The 18,506-nt window shown below is 34.9% G+C and overlaps 1 protein-coding gene across 1 annotated transcript; it reads left to right on the top strand.

Annotated features, from left to right (window-relative positions):
* Positions 1–10,723: 10,723 nt before the first annotated feature.
* LOC127181411 (uncharacterized) lies at positions 10,724–14,008 on the top strand. Its single transcript, XM_051136148.1, has 6 exons — positions 10,724–10,855; positions 11,292–11,335; positions 12,226–12,513; positions 12,692–12,943; positions 13,062–13,136; positions 13,239–14,008. Coding segments are annotated over exons 1-6 (777 nt in total). The 5' UTR covers positions 10,724–10,853; the 3' UTR covers positions 13,355–14,008.
* The last annotated feature ends 4,498 nt before the right edge of the window (positions 14,009–18,506 follow it).

The following is an 18,506-nucleotide window of genomic DNA, read 5'->3' as shown; positions in this document are numbered from 1 at the left end:
TGTAAGTTGTCAGGAGTTTTCTTCCTGATTCATCTTTCTCTGCAGAAATCAGTAGATCCAGTTCTCCAGATCTGAGGTGATACCAGGCAATTACATATCGGTTTCTCATGCTGCAGTTCAGACTGATGTTTTCTCCCATCTGAACTCTTAACAGATCAGAAGATCCTTGTGCTGACGCATCTGGAGAGACATTTATAAAGATGAAAACAGAATTTTAAACTATGTTAATAGCTATTGTATTTGAGGTTGATATGTTAATTTTCATAATGTTTGAAATAGAATATATTTACCACTGGACATGGTTTGCATAATCCAATAAGAAAATACACAGAAGAAGAAAATGATTTTCTCCATTGTGTCGGTATGTTCATAATGGTGCATAGTGCAGAGACACTAAACCACAAAACGTTCCATTTCCTTCCTTTCCAGAAAAAAATAGTCACTGTATCAGATTTTTGTTCTGCGTGCTTTAATCTTCATGATTTCACTGAATGTGCTCTTAGCTTGCATAGACATTTGGCCAAATGTGTGTAGGTTTTGTGTGTAAACTGATCATGTATTTACAGGTCTTACTGTAGTACAAGAGACAAAAGAAGAAGCTGACAACACAGGTAACACGTTGATATGTTGTTTAAATGACTGCACTATTGTGTTCTGTATTGCACAAACATGAATATATCTCATCTGTGTAGATGGGGTGACGCTGACGGAGCGTGTTCTGATGTACGGTGGTGTTGGTCTGGCTGTGCTTGTGTGTTTTCTGGCTACAGTTGTTGCACTATCGTGGTTGGCAAACAGGATGGGCCGCAGCCGAAACGCCCATCTCTGATTCACGACAAATCAGCTAAATAGCTTCTATTTCTGCTTTGTTTTACAATCTAACTCAGTATATCCCTTGGATTTGCTTTGCACTGCTGTAGCTTACCCCAAATTAAAACAGAAAACTGTGGCTCAGATGCTTTTCCTGTTGAGCAGATTTACAGATGTGGCAAATGTCTTCTTTTTCAGCACCAGTGAAAATGAAATAGTTGTGGTTAAAAACAACAGCAAACATATACTTGAACGTCATCAGGCTGTATATTTATCTAGAGGAGCAATAAATGCTCTTTTCAAGAGAATGAGCTCAAAAACAACAGCAAACATATGCTTTATTGCACATTATGCACATTTTATATTTATCTAGAAGCATTATTATATCCATATAAGCAGAGTTTAGAAGAAAATTTAAATGCCACGTCTTTTACGGCACATAAAACTTGATTAAATAAAAATGTCTTCAATGTTAAATGTGTTTCTTGAAAGTTCTGATCAAATAAACTGCAGTAAAACTAGGAAATTATGTGATCATTACTAATGCTAAACCTCTTCAAACACAACTGTATATATGCAATGTTGTCAGATCTGTTCTAACAGTTTAAGAAGAACAGAAAATGGTAAACAATCAATGAACATTCATGATTTCCTGACTGACTGCATTTAAATGATGTAATTAAAACCACAAAAATAAACAGACCATCACTGGCATTAGAGAGCATTACTCCTGCAAAAAAATAAATAAATTAAAAAAATTAAAAAAAAAAAATCACTATGTTAAAGTAGTGTAAAAAAGTATTTTTAAGTGGGCTAATCGACATGTGTCAAACAATACTGAAACTTTAAAATCCCAGGCTGGAAGCAAGAGTCGTTTGAAAATAAAAATCAGAGTATCAAAGTTCATTATTACAATGCTATCCTAGAAATCAAATTTCCCATCATATTATGCAGTTGCACATAGTGGTTTGATTCAGTACATTAAAGTGTGCAGGAACACTTGAAATGATTCTTCAACGCTTTTCATTGCTCTGGAACTAAAGTGGAAGACTTTGCGGTTTCGTGTCTCTGATGATAAAATATAAACACTGACGTGTTTCAACTCTGAACTCAAGTGGAAAAAAAAAAATTCATTTTTCCTGCCGTGCTAAGGTTTCACATCAGTCACGTGAACCGTTCAGCTCTAACAGCTAATCTGAGGTCAGATTTCACCGCCCATCAAATTAGGCTACATGATAGAGCTGTCAGGTAACAGGTGTTTCTTTCAAAATAAGTGTCAAAGTGTTTAAGTAATTCACAGTTATCTTGGAATTCACACGATTATGTCAGTCACTGAACATTATGCTTTAATATGTTCATTTTCTGACATCTCAGTTCAGGGGCGCAGATGGGATTTTTTAACTGGGCGGAAATTATTTCAACTCAATTAGTTATTTTGCGTATTTTGTGCACTGTTCCAAAGCGTCTGCTCTATAAAGCGCGCGTTGCACAAGGAGTCAGAATTCATTAATCACCAGTGCCGGCCCGTCGAACAGGCAATAAGGCGGTCGCCTAGTGCCCCGCCTTAAGGGGAGGCTGCGAGGTTATCAATTGGATTTTTAGGCGCGTTCGACTTGAAGCGGCGCTGTGCAGAAAGATCCGTTTTTAAAAATCAAAGTACCGCAAGAGCTATAAAGCGCAGACAGCTCTGCATGCTTTCAAATCGCCCTTGCCGTACTTTAATGTCATACACCGATCTTGTGCCAAGGGCAACTTCAAGCTGCACGCACCCTCTTACTATATAGGGTGACGCACAGGCCTGTACAGCGCGGCATATGTGTCGAACTTATGAAAGAATCAATCTGTGCGTTGTCTGTTGAGCACATTTTAATGACAAGTTTTTGCTCTACATTCATTTAATAACATCACTCGAGTGTTTGAAATAACTTCCTTTTGGATCTGACGTGGTTTCACATCACAGAATGAGGCAAAATCATTATTTCATAAAGTGATTAAAATGCCCCTATTATGCGTTTTCAAATATGTCCTTTCATGTAGTGTATCATGTAGCTGTATGTGAACATAAACTATCTGCAAAGTTGTGAAGTCGACAGTGCACGATACATAAAGTTATTGTCTATCAAAAAAAAGAGTCGACTCACATTTGCCTAAACGAGTCGTCAGGATTTCAAATCTTTCTCTGTTACAGCCACACGTCACGAAGTAACAGATTTGCATAATGTCCACCCACGTTCTACGTCGCGAACAACTTGCCCGCCCATACATTTCCATGGGGGTTTTGGTCACATGGAAATTTACACGTACATTATACGGAAGACGCTGTTTCCTACGCTGTGAGTAAAACTTTTATATTCACTTCCAAAAGATGATGAATCTACAAAGATTGTATTTTCTGGCGATCGTTCAAAATACGTAGTTGTGTATGTTATGTTGTGTAACAACCCTGCACATGTCTTGCTAACCGGCTAAATCACACTTCTGTAGTTCTGTTGTTCAGCTGTGGACCCACTGTAGTCTGACAATTTGTGATTGATGCAGCTTGACTGTCTGTCTGTCTCATTAGTTTAAGTAATGATAAAGGATGGCGTACGAAGCGGCGTTCACCCCGAATGCGGAAAGCGCTGTGCTATGAAACCCATTCGTTTTAATTGCTTCCGCCCTGCGAGGACGGCTTATTTCCAAAGCGGACGCGCAGCGGAGCAAAGTTTAAATGAGTTGTTCAAATGAACTTTTACCACTGCGCTCCGAAGGGCTGAACTGAACCCAGCGGCAGCGCAGCGCTTTCCGCGTTCGGTGTGAAAGCCGCTTAATGCATTATACAGTGTTGAAGTTTACAACATAGGGGTGTGCCCGGTTCGGTTATAAAAGCAAATTGTGAACACTTTCCACGGTAGTCCGTGCTAACATGTTGATCAGCCACTTCAGCCGTTTCATCATCAGACTCTGTTAAAACAATATTAGCAACCTTTAAAATGGCATAATAGGGGCACTTTAAGTATTTCATGTATGCATGGACAAATTAAAATAATAATTTGTCTTTTTTTTTTCTCTTCAGTGCTTCACATTCCAGCTGAGATGATGGCAGTAATGTACCTCAAGTTGGTTTGATAAAAAGCAGCAAAGCAGAACAATCAGGAAACAAACAGGAAATTGCTCTGCTTTGTCTGTTTCATCACACGTGCACCACAGTCGGCATGCCATCATTTACAAAAGCTTGTAAAATATGTAAGTCCTTATTTATAAATAGTTCACAGTAAGGTTGTGTTCAGTTAGGCCTACATGCAATACATTTCTGTTTAGCAACAAAATGTCAAATTGTTAATGAAATTGCTAATGGTTAAGAGCGAGTTTAGCTCAGCATTTTTGCTCCCCTGAATTTACTTATTGGTCTGAATATGTTTTGTTGGTACACTCTGAAAATACTTCCTAATGCACTGTTTTAATATGAAGGAATTAAATATCCATATTTTTTATTTACAGGTGTTGAACCTGTATTTTGAATTACTCATTTGTGACCCTAGACCACAAAACCAGTCTTAAGTAGCATGGGTATATTTGTAGCAATAGCCAAAAATACATTGTATTGGTCAACATTATAGAATTTTCTTTTATGCCAAAAATCAAAAAAGTAAATTAAGTAAAGATCATGTTCCATGAATATATTTTGTAAATTTCTTACCGTAAATATATCAAAACATATTTTTTGATTAGTAATATTCATTGCCAAGAACTTCATTTGGAGAACTTTAAAGGTGATTTTCTCAATATTTAGATTTTTAAATAGTTGTATCTCGACCAAATACTGTCCTATCCTAACAAACCATACATCAATGGAAAGCTTATTTATTTATTTTCAAATTGTTTGACTGTGTGTGTAGGGTTAAAGGAAATGGTCATTTTCTGCTATAACATTTTCTGTTTGTCTACAGGCTTTTGACTGTATATATAAATATTACTTTAGCATGAATTTTTACTGCAGTGAGAGCAGTAGTTTAATTTTTAAAATGTATTTATTTATTTATTTATAAAAACCTTCCATTTGTGTCTACTGAGGCTTTAAATTCGATGAAGAAAATCTATTCTGAAGAAAATATTATTTATAAATGGCGTGTATAAGATACAGAATATGTAGAAGCCTGAATTGACACAGGCTTTATAGGCCTAATATTATTAATATTTTGGGAAAAAAAATAAATGTGTTAATAATGTATGTTTCTGCTTTGACTCATAATTTAAAAAATATATTTGGATCTGAAGACATTGCAGTAATTATTACAGTAAAAGCTGGATTATAAATAGTGATATTTTTATTTGGGGTTGGGTTTTTTTTCATGAAAAGCAAATAATGGTTTTCCACACATGAAAACACTGGCTCATCGGGATTTTATTATAGAAACATTATATATAAAATAGCATGGACTTTGTGCTTTGTAACTTTGCAGATTGTTTACATGCACAAACACGTGAAAAAAACATGAAAATGATTTCTGAACAGCCACGTGATCAGGTTTTTTTGTATTTCACATCAGGTGGACTAATCGTGATTCTAATCGTGGTTTTCATGGTGATTAAGATGTTTGCGTTTGGAAGTGAGTACTATATCCCTGCAATTTTTTTTTAATATAAGGATTTTTTTTTAAGAAAACATATATTAATATTTAATTTTCCTCAGGTTCCTCAGGTCCTGCTCTTCTACAGAAAAGGTCAGGCGATTGCCTGTGTTCTCTGTCTTGTGATGAAGCACCTGAGCTGATGAAACACGATAGCGTTCATGTTCAAATAGAGCATCATTCAGAAACAGTTCATGATGGCATGTATACTGTATCCAGTTTGTATGAAAAGGGACGCTGTTCTGTGGTCGTGCAGGATTGTTTACAGTGGGGCACACAGTTCACATTAACAATATTTGACAATAAAAAGCCAGTACCTGATCTACTCTACAAAAAAACGGATTTAAAGTCTGGTAAGTTCGAAACTGATCTAAGTGATATTTTAAAGAATTAGTCAAAAATGAAAATTTTGTCATCATAAAGTCACATGATCTTTCCTCTGTGATGGAAAAGAAGCAGCAATATAACAGTGTTTAAGAAAAAAAGGAAAAAGGAAAGGACGTAAGGAAAGGACGTATAACAGTGCCAAGTATGGTGACCCATACTTGAATTTTGCTCTGCATTTAACCCATCCAAGTGCACAAACAGTAGTGAGAAGTGATCAAACACACACATGTTTTTTTACAAGCCCGACTCCCTAATTAGGGTAATTAAACAAGACCTGTGTATTTAAATGCAAAAACAAGACAATGTATCATCAAAAGTAGTTAATTGCTTTCAAATCACATTTGCAGTTACATTCTTAAAAGTTTTGTGATGTGTGATGGCCAGTGATGGCATTTTAAAAAAATTTTAATACTGAATAATTACATAATTTTCATTTTGTTGGGGTGAACTATTCCTTTAAATCATTATTTTAAAAAAGTAATTCTGTTATCATATTGAATAAATTATTGTGTCTCTCAAATTTTCCACAGAGTGTGAAACAGAGAAACCACCAGAAGAGCAAAGTAAGTGGACTAAAGAAGGCTCAATTCTTAATCTAATCACATCATAAGTTTATATTTATTAACAAATGTTTTCTCCCAACCTTGAGAAGGGATTTTAATTCATTAATTCACACAATGATGTTTGTTTGTTTGTTTTTTTCCTCCCTGTGTTTATTTCAATCTCCAGGTGGTGCTGACAGGAACTCCTCCAACACACTCCTGATTCTGATGATTATTTTCATTTTACATTTCAGCCAAAGAATAGTTAGATAGATATATTACCATATTTTTTTATTATTTTTATTTAAATTTATTTAACATTTTAATTTCATATTAATATATACATTTGCATTTTTTGCAATAATATCAAAACATAAAATATTAAAACATTGTTAATTATATAAATCAACAACTTAACATTATGCAAAAAAATAAAAAAAAATAAAATAAATACAGTGGTTCTGACCTAATAAATACAGTATTATTTTTTTAGTGATGGGAGAGGGAGCAAACTCTTTTTGGACCAAGCAACTGAACCAAGTGTGAAAGCACCCATATATTTTTATTCCAAATTATTTTTATATCTTTTTCTATATGCTCATATTGCACTACCACTTCGCTTTTTGCACTGCTATAGCATGACTTTTCTGAAGAAATTTTCTGAATGTGAAATTATGGGCTTTCCTTTTTATGCAGAAAATCAACCTAAATTCATTAGGTATGTATCTACAGTATTAAGCTCAGTGGCCTTGCCACATTGCTTTATATTTTCTTTTCTTTCTTAAACTATGCATTATTGTACTGTAATAATAACTTGAACTGTGATGCAAACTCTATTAATGTGATGAATGTTAAAGTATTAAATGTTTTGTGTGTTTATATTGGGATTTCAAATATTAAAGTTCATAAAAAACAAATATGAAAGATGTTTTGAGTAGAGACTCATTTATCATTTACATTTGCTGAAGCTGAAAAATAATTTTGCTTTGCCATTAATGCGTCATTTTTGACTACAACACACATATAATATAACAATAAAATGTGTATTTGCATTATGTAACTACACAAAGCTTTGAAGCATACGTGATAAAACAGTACAGCTGTAACAAAACACAGCACTTACGTAACATTTTTTATTTTTTATTTCTTCTTTGACTTCAAACAAAGACCTCACTTATCATCTGTCTTATCTTTAAAATTCTAAAAAAGATAAATAGATAAATAGAAAATATACTAATATAACAAAACAGCAGCACATGTGCAGCACATGCAAAGTGTGCAATGATGTCAACTTTAAAAACAAAAAGAAAAAGAGAAATAAAGCACAATATTTAAAATAAACCATTATTCTGGCAGCAACTGCTATGATACCAATTTAAATACATTTGTATACATTAAAAACAATGGTGTATGTTTGATTTTGGCATTGGTGGGGACATAAAGGCAGAGAAGAGACATTTAATTGTTTGATAAAATTATAGGTATAATTTAGTAGTTGCTAATTTTTATTTTGTAAGTGACTTTTCTTTCTATTTTAAAGATGTTTTATTTGGATTGTTTGAGTACTTAGTACTTGAGAGAATACAGAAAATTATAACTTACTTAATTTGTGTTTCCTGCTAGCTAAATTTCACATACATAAAAATGTGGTTCCTTTCTTTATTCAGTGTTGATCTACAGATAAAGTACATTGAAACCATCTAAAGCTCTGTTTAAAACAAAACAAAACAAAAAAAACAAAAACAAAAACAAACAAAAAAACCCAAACAAACAAAAAACAACAACTGTATCTCTATAATCATTCTATATTCTCTAAGGTGTACATTTATTACATTTTTTGTTAACCTGCAAAAAAAAAAAAAAAATAAAAAAAATAAAAAAAAAATAATAATAATAATAATAATAATAATAATAATAATATAATAATTAATATATATAATATAATAATATATAATATATATTGCTATATATATATATAACCATATATAAAATTAATTAAAAAATAAAAATAAATAAATAATAATAAAAAACATGGTTACTGTAGTTAAACCATGGCAAACACAAATTAACCATGGTTTTTCTACACTAACCATAGTTTAACCATATAGCAAAACTGTGGTTATACAAGAAACACGGTTACAGCACTTTTTGCAACAACGTTTATTAGAGCACATTTAAACACAACCAAGGTTGACCAAAGTGCTTCACAAAGAATAAAACACAAATAAAATAAAAGGAAAACCAGAGAGTCAACAGACAAATAAAATCAACGAAATACCACGGGAAACGTACTAAGAAGTCTTATAAGGTAAATAAATATGTCTTAAGATAGGATTTAAAAATACTAACAGAGGGGGCATGTCTGATAAGAGGAGGAAGGCTATTCCAAAAGCACCATCACCACGGTTTTTAAGTTTAACTCTCTGAATTGTGAGCAGGCCAAGGTCACAAGATCTCAAGGTTCTAGAAGGAAGACGGAAGCAGAAATCAGTTAAGTATTGAGGCGCCAGGTTATTGAGAGCTTTGTAAACAAATAATAAGATTTTAAAATCAATTCTATACTTAACAGGGAGCCAGTGTAGGGACATTAAAACTGGAGTAATATGGTCATATTTTCGCTTGCCTTCCAGCAGTCTAGCGGCTGCATTCTGGACTAACTGAAGACTGAAAACTGAGAAATACCAAAATACAAAGAGTTACAATAGTCAAGACAAGATGTTACAAAGGCATGGATAGCTGTTTCGAAGTTTTTCCGAGATAGAAAAGGTTTAACTTTACTGACAAGGTGAAGTTGGTAAAAACATGACTTGAATACAGCTGAAATCTGTTTATCAAACTTTAAACTAGAGTCAAATAGAACACCCAAGTTCCTGGCACACTGTGTATTACACGGAGTGAGGAAGCCAAGATCAAAATTAAAAACAACATTTTCCTTAGGACCAGACAAAATAATTTCTGATTTGATTTCGTTCAGATGTAAGAATTTGCTTGAAAGCCATAACTTAAATTCATTTAGGGAATCTAACAATGGCTGAAGAGAATTCTTATTATTACACTGTAGAGGAAGTTAAAGCTGGGTATTGTCAACATATAGATGAAAAGAGACGACATATTTTTCAAAAATAGAAGCCAGAGGGAGCAAGTACATAGAAAACAACACAGGGCCAAGGACTGAACCTTGTGGAACACCACACTCAAGAGGAACGTCAGAAACAACAATGTCCTAAATTGACAAATAAAAGCGAAATAAGAACTTTTTATAGTAAAACCATGGTTAATTTTCTTCATTTGTGTTTGTGAAGGCCTATACTTTCTTTAAAAAAAATTTTTTGTCTTTGTTTTCTTTGTATAACTGTACTGACTTAATGTTTTTATGTTTTCTCATGTTTAATAAAAAGAAATGAGAAAAAAGCGAGCCATCTCCGAAGTCCTGAACTGAATCAAAAGATACATGATACACGCTCCGAAGTCCCAATCTGATTCGAAAGATTTGCAAACACTCCAAATTCTGATTCCCCATATGCAGTTTTAAGTCCCAATCAGAATCAAATAATTCGAGATACTGGATCCGACTGCAACGCTTGAAAGCAGTTAATAGTGATTCTTAGTTTTGAAAAGCTCCGTTTCAGCCATCACATGCTTTTTAAAATCATTACAAGCGATGTTGAATTTCGAAAATGAATGGTTTTTTTCATTTGATCTGCTGATTTTTTTAATCTTTAGCAAATATCAGATCTTGTAAGACTCCTTTACACAGGATCCTTTTGGCATGATCGTCAAATCGAAAGTGAAAGTGATCAACAAGAGCAAAAAACGATGTCAGTAGGCTATACCCCGCATATTGATAGCGGCCAGTTGCGCATATTTTTCACTGAAACTTCAGGTTTTTGCCTAACTCGAGGATTTAACTTTAAAATGAAGAAGTTAAGACAAAAATATTATAACTTTCCCATTGTATACTTGTTATAAAATATACATTTTTTCATTTACAGTTAATTCAGGTTGATTGGGACACTTTTTGTCATTGAAATGGCTTGGGAAAAGTGTCCCAACCGACGTGAATTCACCTAATCTAGCCTATTATACATGATATTCTATCTGGCTTCCTAAAACAGTGTGAAAGTACGCTAATGCAAGACTGAGACATGACAAAAAAGAGGTTCAAGTACACTTTAAAGACAGAGAATAGAGAAACTGTGTCAAGCGTTTAAAATGTTTCCTGCAGTTAAAAAGAATATGGTTATGTGTTTGCTAAATCTTTAATGGAAGTAAAACGAGGAGTTACGATTACAATGTACACATGTTTTGTTTGTGGAAAGAGAAAGAAAGTTTAAAGGGCGGTGGGTGGTAAAGGGGGTGGGGGGGGGGGGGGATAAAACAAAGGCTTACTGACGACATATCATACGCAGTTTATAGTAACGTTATCTACAAAGTTTTCGCTTAAACCCTGCAGCTTTTCTCCCACGTTTTAACGCCAGAACAGGACCCATGCAGAACTTCTACCATGTAAGTGTTTGTTTTTAAATATTAATCCAGCCTGAGTGTTATTGTTATTATTGAGTGTTTTGTTGCGGAAGTGAGTATGTTTATTATAAACAGTGATTGACGGATAACGGTAGTGCGGTTATTAATATAATAATTAGACTGTTCTACATTACTCCGACGACACGATTAGTTTGTAGCAGGAAAAATAATTTCATGAACTTTCAATTTGTGTCCATTTTGCCGAGTTTGAAAGATCATTGTTTGAGTATTAATAGCTATTAAACAAAATATTCCGATTAATATGTCTTATTCTCTTATCATTTTATCAGATCTACATGTGTTAAAGTGAACGTTCAGAGTTGACTGTCAGTTATGTAGTATTGTATCACTCAGCAAAGTATTTAATGTCTTTGTGATGTGAATTAATCTGTCACATAACTGTCTGTATTATCATCAGGTTTATCTGGTTGAAACTGGTGCTGTTGCTGAGCTTTGTCAGTGGTCAGTATCATTTATGTTTTTTTTTTTTTTTTTTTTTATTTTCATTGTCAGGATTTAATTTTGTTGCATCACTGAGCCAAATGATTTTACTAAACATCTGAAGATTGATTGTAAATTTTTTCAGCATATCACTGACTTTGCCATTCATCTATTAATAAACATTGTTTGGTCAGGGATGTTAAGGAATTCACTACTATCTGCTCTTGTCACAGTTGTGTGTGGAATGAGATGTAGGAAGATGAAATATAACAAAAAGTCTTTAAAAAAAACATCCATAAACGGTAACTCAGGAACAGGTACAGGAACAGCAAAGAAGCACACACCAGCATAACATTAAGATTGGACACTAAACACTGAACTCAATCCAAATTATAAAGACAGGGTAATGAAACATAGACAGGTGTGGGAACAGGATAGGATAGGAACAGGAAGGACCAAATATGGGCAACAGGGGAGAAACCAACACAAACATCCACAGGGGTGTGACAGCTCTAGCGCTGTGTTGTCAAAATGAATGAGGGTTGTTTGTGAGTTTAGAAAGACCAACAAGACAAAACTGTCTCATAAGGTGAACCGTTCTAAACTCTGACAAAAGTGAGAATAGATGGGATTCAGACACTCATCTCTTACTGTAATGTTTGTGCATATTGCATAATTTAATTTTCACAAACAATAGATCATAGCACAAATCAGCAACCTTAAATTTTAATCTTTACAGACATTTCTGATGATAAATATTCCAGTTGAATGTGCAGTGAAACATCTTGAACAAAAGATAAATGAACTCTTTATTTTATGTAGCATTGATTACATAGAATAAATAAAGATACCACATGTATATATATTTTTTGAGTACTAATACTTTGTATTGAATTCATCTGTATTTGCAGGATCCACCACTGTATCTGTGACAGGAAAAAAGGGAGGCAGCGTCACACTGCCATGTGAAATTGAGGCCAAAGAGATTTTTCGAATTAGTTTGAACAGTTGGTCAAAAACCATCCCTGTCTGTCAGACTGAAGAATGTAGTGGCAGAGTATTTAAACAAGGCAGCTGTGACATCGTCATCAAGGATCTGATCTTCACTGATGCTGGAAAGTACATTTTGAGAGTCTTTTACCACAATGATCAGCCAGAGCAGAAGCAGAAAATCAGGGAATACCAACTTCATATTCATGGTAAAGTCAACACAGATCAAACTATCAACATGAGCTTTCTAGTCTTTCTTTAGTAACCGTGTGGTATTACACGTAACCAGCAGAGACTCTGAATGGGACAAGTTTCATTTTCAGATTAATGTGCTTATGGCCTTGACATTATTATAATAATGATTAATGTCTTTGTGTTTCTCCTCAGATGAGATTGCTGTGAAAACTGGCGAGGAGCTGAAGCTGGATGTTCTGTTGCCAAATGCTGATAAAGTGCAGCATCAGAGCACAAGAGGCACAGAGTGGGTGGAGGATTGGGGGACAACCGATGGAGTTCAGAATAAAAGAATGACAATCAGTGATGGGAACCTGATCATCAGTGCATTTACAGCCAATGATGCAGGAACATACAGAATTCTGGACTCTGAAGGAAACATCTTGATCACAGTGACAGTCACAGGTGAGAGAAGTTCAATGGATTTGTGGAAAATAAAGTGGACTGCTGAGTTTTATTCATCATGATTTGAACAGCAAATTGATGCTAAACTGTGTGACTAACCTTTCAATATCCTCTACAGAATCTAGTACAGAATCAAAGAAAAAAACAGACAGCACAGATAAAGACAAAACTGGTGATATGGAGTATCAAGTTCGTAAGTAAAACAGGATGCATTGAGAGCTTTATAAAATATTTATGCGATGAGTTTAAAAACATTTTAAAAAACTGTGCACTCTTGCCATCTTTCCTTTTCCAGCTGTAATGTATTGGATCATGAGTACTGGACTGCTTGTGTATGTGTTTCTGCTGGTTCTGACTCTGGTTACGCTTACAATCAGAAAAAACACTCCTGTGAAAACATCTGTTATCTAAAGCTGTGGGCATGTGTCTATTTAGGACACAACTTTTCTCTACAGACAGAGTGTATGACTGCAGAAAAAAGTATGTTCTTATATAACAAGCTATAATCAGTATCCAAACACTTTCATGCACTGCTATTGTATTGTATTGTAAATATGATTTATTTATTTATTGTTTTGTTATACTTGATGACCAGGAACAGCGTAACGTAGCACTTTATTTAAAAAAAAAAAAAAAAAAAAGTATTTTTAGAAATTCCTTCTGTTGTACATTTTTATCACTTGTTTAATATGAAGTCCAGGGTTTTGTAGTACAATACTGTATGCTGACAAAACTGGAAGTGTTAACATGTTTAAATAATGAAATATTTACAATGACATGATGAAGTGTCTTCATCATCATCATCATTTACACTGTTTACTTAATCAGGGATTTGTGTTATTCTTTGTGAATCTGCTTTGAAAGAGCATGTACTGTGAAAAACTAAACAAACTGAACCACTTTTGCAAGTAACATTTTTGTTGATATTGATTGTTGCTATGTATTTTTGTATGTGTAAGATTTGCATGTGAGAAATGTACATGTCTAGCTGTATCTTTACACATTTTTCCAAATAAGCACTATTTTGTACATATAAGCTGAAATGCCATCAGTTTTATGGCACATAAAGGTGTTAAATGTGTTGTTCAGAGTTCTGATTAAATAAACAGCAGTAAAACTAAGAAAATCAATGCAAATCTTAAACCATAACTGTGTTGTCCCTATGCATTTGCTTTTAATGCCTTATATAGCATTTAGAAATTGCATGATCATTTATTATTATTCAATTTATATGCTTCAAAGAGTAAGCTTAAAAATCCATAACTTGCAACTTGCAGCTTTATTCTTACCCTCTGGAAGTCTCGACAGTTTACGGTTTGCATCCATTTTACACACGAATTAAATTTCTGCTTATTACTTTAAATGTCGACAAAGCTTCCATGTAGTCTCCTTGGTGCTTGCTGTGTGGAACATCGAAAATAACTCGTTTAAAAAAAAAAAAAAAACTACGAAATGCGTTTGAAGTCGATGCACTGCACATGTGAGAGGCGTCTTCTTCACTAGTGGTGGATTTCAGTACATCCGGATGTCAAACGTTAGTTTCGTTTTAACCCTCTTAACATGCTTATGGTTGTTACCAGACAATTCGAGCATAAGCCACCCACAGACATTCTACCATGTAAGTATTCATGTTTTTAAATATATTTTTGTGTTCTTACACCAATAGTTGTTCGTGAATTATTTGATTGTTACCGAATTTCTAAAGCCTTGTTTGAATGATAGTTTTGAGTATTTTACGAATTTGCCTTTATTATTATAGGACATAGATACGCAATAAACATTCGTACTCTAACATTCTAGTCCCAGCAAGCAATTTTGCAATTAAAAGACGTCTATTAGCCGTTCAAACATAGCCCTGACGTCTAGGCTAAAACAAAGCAAAATTTGTGTAACGGGTTACTCGATACGTTTATCTTTGTTGGAACTATCTTCGACTATGCCACTCCAATTTACTCTGGGTAGGAGATCCCAAGTCCACCAAATGAGGGGTCCCGCACGGCTATTCAATTCAATGAATATGCTCAAGGCAGAATTACTATAAATAATTCACTTGTATTAAATACAATAAATATAATCATATCTAATTGTGTTCAAAAAAATACAATAAACCCAAGAGAAATTACGATCTTCTTACACAGCACACTGACTTGAAAAAATAAAATTCAGACACTCTTAACAACCCACACTTGTGCATATGGAAGTGTGAATACCCCTCTTCTGTAATCACACTGAGCAAGGCTATACGTCAAGGCCTCGCTAGGACACAAAAGAAAATCAAAATCAAAATACAAAAGACAGGTCCTAGGCAACACTCAAAAATATAATACTTGCAAAACAAAATACACAAAGAAATGATGGCGGGAAAAACAGTGATCAACTAAGCGGGACTGAAACAAACTCTAAAAAAGAGAAAACAACAATAAGCAGCAAAACACAATTTGTCAGTCCAAGTTATACAATCCCACATTCTTAAATTGGACAATTAAAATTACACACATAAGAAAAACACACATTACAATTTCAAATAGAAACCACTGTCTATATTTATTACAATCAATGTTAAAATGCTAGCTATCCTAGCCTCACAATAACCATTAAAATAATTACCTTTGAAACGGTTAGCTGATCATACACATACACCATAAAGGGGCTATAATCATCACAATACACTTCCTAAAAAAAGGAAAGAGTTTTAACACTCTCATTTATAAGGATAGTAAATTAGCGCATACAAGGATATTCTAATTATCATTTTACACAATAAAACGACCTACCACAGATCGTCAACCCCCACGTGCAGCACATTGTACCGCTCATTCAGCGTCCGCCACTCGTCCAACCCAGGCCAACAAATCTCAAAACAAGTCTCAAAACATCTCAGTTGGCTAAGAGCAATCACATAATTATAATTACTTCTATACAAAAGTGTTACAAATTGTTTTATACAATAAAATGATTCACTTAAACCACCAGTCAATCATTGACACTCACGTACAATATGCAGTGTTGATCATTCAGTATCCACAAAGTATTTAAATCAGAATAACCAGCATGAAAACGTCTAAGACGCGCATCTAAAAAATCAACAGCGATTGTTCTTCCAGCCACGGACAACCACCTGCACGCCAAACAATTGAAACGCTGCTAATCAGAGTCCTGTCTGCCATCGTAGGTTCAACATCGCCTTCTAGTGGCTTGGCTACATTTGGACTGTCAGTGAAAATTTTAAGTGCCCCTATTATGCGTTTCAAATATGATCTTTCATGTAGTGTGTCATGTAGCTGTATGTGAACATAAACTATCTGCAAAGTTGTGAAGCCGACAGTGCACGATACATAAAGTTATTGTCTATCAAAAAAAAGAGTCGACTCACATTTGCCTAAACGAGTCGTCAGGATTTCAAATATTTTTCTGTTACGGCCACACGTCACGAAGTAAAAGATTTGCATAATGTCCGCCCACGTTCTACGTCGCGAACAACTTGCCTGCCCATACATTTCCATGGGGTTTACGTCACATGGAAATTTAAACGTACATTATACAGAAGACGCTGTATCATACGCTGTGAGTAAAATTTTTTATATTCACTTCCAAAAGATGATGAATCTACAAAGATTGTATTTTCTAGCGATCGTTGAAAATACGTAGTTGTGTATGTTATGTTGTGTAACAACCCTGCACATGTCATGCTAACCGGCTAAATCAGGCTTGTGTAGTTCTGTTGTTCAGATGTGGACCCACTGTAGTCTGACAATTTGTGATTGATGCAGCTTGACTGTCTGTCTGTCTCATTAGTTGGAGTAATGATAACGGGTGGCGCACGAAGCTGCTTTAACACCGAATGCGGGAAGTGCTGTGCTATGAAACCCATTCGTTTTAATTGCTTCCACCCTGCCAGGACGGCTTGTTTCGGTCTCGACCAAAGCGCACGCGCAGTGGAGCGCGCACGCCGCAGACAAAGTTCAAACGAGTTGTTCAAATAAACTTTTGCCGCTGCGCTCTGAAGGGCTGCACTGAACCCAGTGGCCAGCGCAGCGCTTTCCGCGTTCGGTGTGAAAGCCGCGTAATGCATTATACAATGTTGAAGTTTACAACACAGAGGTGTGCCCGGTTCGGTTATAAAAGCAAATTGCGAGCACTTTCCACGGTAGACCGTGCTAACTTGTCGATCAGCCACTTCAGCCGTTTCATCATCAGAGTCTGGCTGGAATTGTTATGGTAAAATTGATGCCATATTGACAAGTATCCAAGGCTGTCAGTCAGTTATGGCAATGGGCGTTTCGTTTTCCGACACGCTGTACGCGGTAGACCAATCATAAAGGACTGCGCCATCTGACCAATCACAGCAGTGAGGGCTCACGGAAAGGAGGGGTTTAGAGAGACTGATTCTTCAAACTGCTTCGCAGTTTTTTTAATTTAATTAAAAAATAAACAGAATTGTAATTAGTTGCAGTTACTGAGAAAAAAATGTGCAATTAAATTAGTTACTTTTGAAAAATGTTAATGATTACAAAAGGTATTACATCTGATTTTTTTTTTTCACACACACACTGGTTTTTGTGGTTTAGCAAGACTTTGAGCGCCAAACTAGTTATATGGTGGTTTAAGGGGACGCATCTTTCCCAATGCCCTACAGAGAAAAACTATTAACGATCAAATAATTCATTTTAATCTGCAGATGAAGAATCTGGCTTAGAATTCCCTCTACACACAATAAAAAGGATAATATGACAACATGATATTTCGGTGGTACTCCAGGACCGCCACACCCCTTGTAAAATGTTCCCGTCCATTACATAACTGGGATTTGTAGGGTCCTACAAGTTAATAAGGACACTCATTTTACAATACACAAATTGTGTCAATTCCCTGGATTACAGAGACCAATGTGTTTTACAGGGACTTGTACATACACAACAAATGAACATGACAACTATGCTACATTACCAAGACCAAGGTGAATATAGAGTGCCTGATCTTTAACACAATACACAACTGTACACCTTCCAACATTATAGGGACCAACGTGAATTACTGGCACAGGCCAATACACAACACACAAACATGACCCTATGCTGCATTACCAAGACCAAGGTGAATAAAGAGTGCCTGATCTTAAACGTAACAGAACTAACAAGACAAAAAAGACCACTGCCAGTGTGTTTTAGAAGCAATTTAACTGCACCTTTAAATAACATTTTTACCCCCTTTCTGTTTTATAAGCATGGCATGCCATTTTAAGGAGAAAAGTGACATCAACAAACTTCAAAACATGAACAATAAAACACTTGTGTAGTCTTAAAAATAAATGAATAAACAAAATAAAATGTTTTTTGGCATTATTAAAATGGCAAGAATGTAAACCATTCAAAACAGTGGAAAGATCTGCAAAACATTTAAAGAGGTTGTGAAGCAGTCATCAAACAGGCACTGAAATGTGTATGATTAACTCACTCAACATGCATTAACTGCAGCATTATGTAGAGATATAGCTTTCTCCTTAAGGGACCATTACTGCAAATATGACAATTCAGGCCTTTTGTCACTCATGTTGTTCCAAACC

The sequence above is a fragment of the Labeo rohita genome, chromosome 19, assembly GCF_022985175.1.
Source record: "Labeo rohita strain BAU-BD-2019 chromosome 19, IGBB_LRoh.1.0, whole genome shotgun sequence".
Lineage (NCBI taxonomy): Eukaryota > Metazoa > Chordata > Actinopteri > Cypriniformes > Cyprinidae > Labeo > Labeo rohita.
This window is presented reverse-complemented; position numbering and strand designations above follow the sequence as displayed.